Source organism: Plectrocnemia conspersa, unplaced genomic scaffold (genome assembly GCF_051122295.1).
Source record: "Plectrocnemia conspersa isolate PC_06_02 unplaced genomic scaffold, ASM5112229v1 ptg000013l, whole genome shotgun sequence".
NCBI lineage: Eukaryota > Metazoa > Arthropoda > Insecta > Trichoptera > Polycentropodidae > Plectrocnemia > Plectrocnemia conspersa.
Genome location: NW_028277177.1, coordinates 20,974,613 through 20,982,150, shown reverse-complemented (window position 1 = coordinate 20,982,150; position 7,538 = coordinate 20,974,613). Strand labels below are relative to the sequence as shown.

The 7,538-nt window shown below is 29.3% G+C and overlaps 1 protein-coding gene across 1 annotated transcript; it reads right to left on the bottom strand.

Moving 5' to 3' along the window:
- Window positions 1-1,006: 1,006 nt before the first annotated feature.
- On the bottom strand, window positions 1,007-3,356 carry LOC148227548 (uncharacterized). The gene is made up of 2 exons (XM_088201992.1): window positions 1,206-3,356; window positions 1,007-1,139 (listed from the first exon to the last, which is right to left on the bottom strand). The coding sequence occupies exons 1-2, from the start codon at window positions 3,279-3,281 to the stop codon at window positions 1,029-1,031; spliced, it is 2,187 nt and encodes a 728-aa protein (XP_088058118.1). The 5' UTR covers window positions 3,282-3,356; the 3' UTR covers window positions 1,007-1,028.
- Window positions 3,357-7,538: the final 4,182 nt, after the last annotated feature.

Genomic DNA, 7,538 nt, shown 5'->3' with positions numbered 1-7,538 from the left:
GAACAGTCTCTCAATGTGACTAACTTATTTGTGTCCTAAACAAAGGACATTCAGTGTTTATACTTACACAAATTAATGCAATATGGCAAAAAGGACCAATATAAGTGCCGATAGTCAGTGGAATGCGCTTATGAAGGTGCCTGGAGCACCTACAAGTACCCAGTGACAGCTATACTAAATCTTCAGCTGTTTAAATAGTGGTTGTTATGCAACAGTCTTATTAGAAATGTAACAAACAATAATGTAATCTGATTCCATCTGACGTCCGGGTTGAGAGAAGGAAACAGTTAAGCACCTTCCCTATCTTTAAAAAACGGTACATAAGAGCACTTCCATTCGAAATAAAAAAATCTTTTTCGAAAGTATCTTTCAACAGATACTTCCAACTTGAGGCACACAAGAGTTCAGCTGAACTCGCACCTAGTGAATAAGCTTAAGGCGCACACTTAAGCTAGCAGCTGCATTCCATTTCATGTCAACCTTGGTTCAGCTACAAAATCCGAAATCCAAGAGTTCAACCTGATCTACGGAGAGGACTTGAAAATTACGTGACACAGACAAGGTTAGAGGAACAATCACATATCATTTTCGTACCTTATGGACTATACTATTTCGACCTAAGTGATGAATGCTATCCATAACTTTACAAAAAACATATACTTTAGTAACTGTCACAGAATGTTATGTAATTGGGAATAAAACTAGGTACAAAAAGTAGTATTATATAAATCAACTGAGGATTGTTATTGAAGTTTTTACTAAAGACTAATTTTTAATGACGCGATTGAGACTATCAAGGCCATGGTGGCCTTTAAAGTAGATACACTTATTATAACTAATATTAATAAACCAAAACAATAATAAAATATGTCTATGTTTTAAAATATTTGTGATGATTGAAATAGAATAGGTATTTATTGTTAATGGTCTGACTCCGAATATTGCATCATTATTTATGGTCGGTATTGCTCCATAGATATGTAAGCATGAATAAAAGTAGAAAATATATTTAATATTTTATTTAAGTATTAAAATGGCAATATTCCTAACATATCACAATTGAATTCTTCGGCAAGTTGTAGTAATCTCTTATCTGGAAGTTCTTCAATATTTATATCAAAAACAGTATCTTTGATTTTCTAAAACAATAAAACGTATATTAATTATATATACAGCAATTACTTATAGTAAATTAAATACTTTACCTGAAATTTCATATAATCAAAGTTCGGTATTGTTTTATATATATAATGTTCAGACGTCAGATTATCGCAAATGAAGCAATAAAAATCCCAGCAAACTTCAATATTGCTTCCAGAGATCTTTATTTTTGGCATTGTGGAATCTGATACAACCTTGATATCAATCGAAGCATCCAAGATTGTAATTCTTAGTGATTTTCTATGAGATATAAAATTATCTTCTGTAAATTTTTCAGCTAAATCTTTTCGCGCCTTTGTTCCAAGCCAATGTGTCACTTTTTTATGGAATGTTTGAAGAAAATCTTTGTAATTTTCAGGCAATCGAATATAATAAGATACATGTTTATTTGTATTGTTACATTTCCTTATATCACATATTTGACTTGTATATTTTGAAGTCAAACTTAGAATTTTGTTGCTACTTATGTTTGACTCATTTGATGAAATACTTCTTTTAAATAGATTTTCTGATGTAACTTTTAAATGATATTTCGAATCAATTAATAAAGGCGCTGAGGGCAGTAAACACCATACGTCCACATTTTTATTATACACTTCCGGTATTAAAGCAATCAATTTTACATCTAAAATAGATGGAATTGTAACAATTTCTTTCTTGATGGGAATAGCAACGTTGAAAGAGATAATGTTATTCAATCTGATTGATGTCGATTGTGTATATTCCCCACATTTCATATTTATATGAACAAACCATAAGTTTTCAGTATGTTTCATGATTTCTTCTAATACACTTTTGAGTTCGCCGAATATTTCATATTTGATTAAATATATACACGTATTATTTGAGTAATAATTTTGTAAATCGGTAATCAACGTAACATCTTTTTCATCTAAATTTGCAATATTATAATGAATTTCAAATTTAGACGATATGTGGCTTAAAATAAGATTTGACTTTTGAGACAATCCAAAGATTTTTAATTTGAAATTTTGATTTATAATCTCTTTAACAACCTCTTGATTTTTACGATTCTCATCCAATATCATTTTAAAAACTAATTGTGTTTCATTCAAATTTTTAGGCAAGGAGAAGTATTCGTCTTCACGAATGGATACATTATTAATTTGATTCTTATAACGGTACAAAGAATTATAAAGAGTGACGCAATATATAAAATCATTAACACTGTCGTATACAAGATCATAGACATTTGTTAATTTTAACATTTTATGTCTAATTTTAAGTTCTTCTTTATCGTAATAAACGTAGCTTGTCCATGTTTTATAACCGTCTAGATATATAAATTGGTCATTTATTAAAATGATCTTTTCAATGGAACAATTCATATGTAAAACATCAACATTAATACATTTTTGCTCTGAATTATGCGTTAATACTACAATTGAACCTGTACATAAACATAAATACATTTTGGAACACTTTTCATCGCCAAATAAGAGTTCCTTTATTGGAACTGGGCATGTATGCAATACTTTGATAATGGTAAATTTTTCAGACAAAAAACATGCAAAAACAGTATCATTTTGTACAACAAATATTATATCAGATTCAATACTTTGATTTTTAAATAATAACACATTATCAAGAAAGGTTTTATCAAAAAAACATAATGATTTTATATAAAATTTCGTTTCATTATTACAGTTTATATCTGATAGTACCATGTCAATAACAGCATCATTATTAAAGTTTACATAATATTTATTATCAATTTCCTGAATCATAACAACAACTTCATCATATCTAATAATATCGTATACATTTTCATGTATGTTATTATGAACAATATAATTGTCTGAGTCATACATATCAGTGTTTTCCTCATTATATTTGATAAAATGAACTTTTCGCTCGGCACTCAGCAGAACTATACTATTATTAACTGCAATTATCTTTTTAATAGCAAAATCAAAATTGAATATCTGCGGTTGATTATTAAAATCACTACATTCGTAAATAAGCAGAGTAAACTTATTCCACAATATCACTTGATTCGTTTCGAAACACTTGAAAGTAATTGGATGAAAAGGTTCATAAGCTTTCACTTGAACATCGAATTGTTCGATTTTATCAGATTCTACGTATGATATATCCATTGTGTAGTTTTGTTAAATTAAAAATAGTTTATTAAGTTTGACGTTCAAAGCTGTCAAACGTTAGCGCTATTTTTTAATATTTTGGCCTTAAGGTATGTTTTAATGGCGTTTGACGCGTGCGCGTATACTGTCAAATAAAAACTTTATTTTTAAATTGAATGAAGATTAATAATTTAAAATATCTTTAATATTATTCATATATATATATTTGTAAATTATGTTTATAAAATATTTATTTTATCGAATGTATTTTTTGTGGGGCAATGGCATATTGAGTTTTAATTTTAATTAATTCAGTTCTTAAATAAAAAAATATTATGTGTTTTAATTTATATAAAATTTTAAATGTTATTATATTAATGAATTATAAAAGAAACATGTATGTATTATACACATAGATGCATTTGATCGCACATGAAACTAATCAATAAATTAAAAATAGATAATAAGACATTTAAAACCACTTATATTTTTATGTTAAGCTATATATTTACAAGGAATAGTAGGGTACAAGTCGGTATTATCACTGCCATCGCCGTGTTTGCACATATACACTTGGCACAAGCGCAAAAGTCGTGTTTTTATTTCCCAAACATTGGTTAAAAATCGCAAGTAACCGTTCATCAGTGGTTATTTAACCCCCGCTGGGTCACATTGACGAAATTGACAATGGTATGGCCCTAACGGCTATGAAAGAGGCCAATAAATTTTTGCTACATAAATACGTTTTAAAACAGCGTGCGTTGCTAGGAACAAATCTTCGCAATGAATTTACTTAAAATAAGAATTATATATAATGACAACAAGGTTTATCTTATATAATTATGTAAATATTCTGACCTACGCTCGCTCGCTCGCTCACGAATTCATGTATTTATGTAGCAAAACGTTGTTGGCCTCTTTCGTAGCCGCTAGGGCGAACGCAACGGAGAGTTCATAGCCAGTGGTTTCTGAGCGTGGCGCCGACATTCTTAACAAGTATCTTTTTTATTTTATTAATATCAAGTATCAAAATATTCAGTTGCTTTGTAAATATTTTTTTAAACTAAAAATAAAACAAACTTTATGATTTTAATTTTGATCTTATGCGACTCACAAATTGAAAAGCATTGATAAAATAGTTTTAATATATATTACTTTGAACAGCAAATGGACATTTCACAACTGTCAAATTTAGGTGTGGCGCCGTAATAATTAACAAGTACCAAACAAAAACATTTGATAATTTTTTTTTTAATTTCTTATAATTTTGTTGTTGTTATAACTCTAAGTTGCGCAAAGTTTCCGCGAAACAACCGTTTTCACACATCACGCAATGAATAAATGGCCCGTCGGTCGGTGGGTGTAAAGACAACTATTGCGCATATGCCAAATTGTTTCATTATATATGTGTTTGTATACGTGTGCAAGCGCGGCGGTGGCAGTGATAAAACCAACTTGTACCGAAAACAGTATAGAAAATATTTTAAAACATATTTATTTGGGATAAGCTAGTTTTATTCTTTTAAGCATGCTCATTATGAATCTTAATTAATGTTTAAAACATTTCTCTCTATAATATTTTTTGTTACTCGTTGTATTTTATATGGTCCAAATTTTGTTAGTTATTGACTCATTGCGAATTTTAGTCGTGGGTTCAAATCTCATACGAACCTATGAAATTTTTTTAATTTTATAGTGTAAAAATAAGAGAAAATAATTATTATTAATTATAGTTTCGATAGCTCACTTATGTAAGTCAGGGTTTCTATAGCTTTAGTCTAATATCATTAACATTCGTCGAAGCGGTTATTTACATTTTTACTTATGTACCTCTTTGGAGTAAAACTATCATATTTGCATGTATGCATTATGAAAAAATTAAATACTTTTTAAGATAAGCTAAAAACTGCAGTCTATTTGAATCAGTCGGCAGGTAATAACTCCCTTGCCGATTGACAAGGTTTGTAAAAGAGCAATCTGAAATAATCACGGTGTCAAATATCGAATCTAGATTTGCATATTAAAGCATTGTAAGTGAATGAATGGTAGCCATTTTATTAAATAATGATGAAATAATATCCGAGTGATTTTTACTGGTTTCTATCCTTTAAAGTTCATCAGTACAAAGTAATTTAAAGTTTTTTTTTAAATAATATACATTCAAGATTCTTTAATGTAGTTATATTAAATAACTGCTAATTTAATCCAACCTATCAGCATAAATAGAACAAGCTTTGGGCGTTTCATAAAGAACAGCCTTGGACATTTTTTGACATTGTTTATAGGTTCATCGATCATCAAAATATCGATAACGAATGGCCTTCTACGAATTTTACATATTTTTGTTCAAAATTCAAGACATAATTTAACCTATTCATAACGCCATAACCATAAATAATTCACAAAGAATTTCAGCAGCAATTTATTATTCTGCATAGAATAAATAAATCAATTAATCGCACTCAGCGGGATTATGAATTGGCACACATAACACAAATACATCCTGATCTGTACACGTCACGCAGACCCTAGAGGGAATGGCAGTATTGCCAACGAAGAAAAACCTAGCATTGGATCTGCACATTTTAAATATCCTTCGTTTATATACAAATTAATAGCGCGATAAACAGTAATTAAAAATAGTTTTATTGCAAAAAAACACATTAAATTAATTTTATTAAATGCCATAATGGTTCTCTACTCCTTTGTAAGCTGATTGTATGTATATATTTTATATTATGAGTACTGTGGCGAATCGAAAAAGAAACGTTTTTCGTAGGCTTGAACACAAATCGTAATTGGAGGTCGTACGTCCTGAATATTAATCTTGTACATACAATTTATGTATATAAATATAAAAGAGGAGTACAAGACTAATTGTGTACTAATTAGGTAAAAGTTACTTGTAGACAAAATACGTCATGTATACATTTTTACATTAAAATGTAAAATATAATGTTTTTACTACATATAAAAATAACATCTCTCGTTAGATATCCAATTCTGGATTTATAGCATGGTTAAAAAGTCCTGTAATTTAGTTTAAAAACTTTAAATTACCTACAGTTAACTCTCTGTATTTGAACAGAGAGGAAATGTCAAAGAAAATCACGTATCTTAAAGGCATGCTATATAATGTGAGAGAGTTGAGCGCTGAAAATCGTTTTCAAATAATTAAATTAGTGCCTAGGGGAATATTAATTTCGCGTTTTGCCTGCCCGGTAATTCATTTACACAGTGAGATTATATTGATTTACACGCGGTAATGACTAAAGTGATGAAAATTCTTAACGTTATTATAAAATCAGTTTAAATTTACACGTGTCATTATTCGTATCGCTTTCGCGAAAGATAACGGGCGTGATAAATTCCAATAAAGCAATTATCACGATAGCATATACAAAACAAACTGTAAAAATAAAATAATAAGTATATTGCATATATTTTGGTAATGCATCTCTTTTTTCGTTCCATTTATACAAAAGTGCTTTTGAGTTGTTTTCTTCGAAACTTTTAAAAGCTTTTATCATGTAAACAAACTATGCAAGATATTCTTAATAAGTTAATTTGAATGCCTATTCATAAAATAAAATCTATTAGTGCTTTATTTTATTTTTTACCCAAAGTCTTACAGCTTATATATTTGATACCAAATTTTCAAAAGCAGGGTTTAAAAGCATATTTATAAGTGCAAATGTATTTAAAATGTTGAGAAAAAGCAGAAAAATAGAAAACTAGCCATAATCGTTTTTAATGTTTAATTAAAGATTCATTAAAGAATGTAAAGTTTTATTGGCGGATTTACCTATGATAAGGTAACGTATGTCCTGGTCTATTGCCAAGGGTATTTATTGCGTGTTATTGCTGTGTTATAAATTATTATTGGGCAACCTTTTTAATTACGTTTAAGTACAGATTGTATGGTATACGTGAAGTCCTCTTTCCGTATCTGCGTCTAAAGCATTCAGTCTCGTCAAACTTAACGTGAAGAGAGAAGCGGTTGCCTCTTTGATCTTCGATGGTCTGAAGTTGTCGGTCTCTTCTTGAATTCGAGTTTAAACAAAATCATTGAATCCAAGTGGAAGAAGGGAGAGTAAAGTTTTAACGTTCTGTCTGAAGTAAGTCTCAAAGTGGAAGTAATATTTAGACTTTGTTTATCAGTCTTTTATAAAAATGGCTCTTTCTGAAGGAGATTCAGAGTTCAAAATTTTTTGCTGCCACTGGTTGTAACCATAACCAGCACTCGTTTGCCAGGTTTTTAAACGGCGGATAATA

What these genes read in the sequence shown, in the direction of transcription:
- LOC148227548 (XM_088201992.1), bottom strand. Translation starts at nt 3,281, where the DNA reads ATGGATATATCATACGTAGAATCTGATAAAATCGAACAATTCGATGTT. An exon ending in TTGATTATATGAAATTTCAG is followed by an intron (nt 1,140 to 1,205) that starts GTAAAGTATTTA and finishes TTATTGTTTTAG; the next exon opens with AAAATCAAAGATACTGTTTT.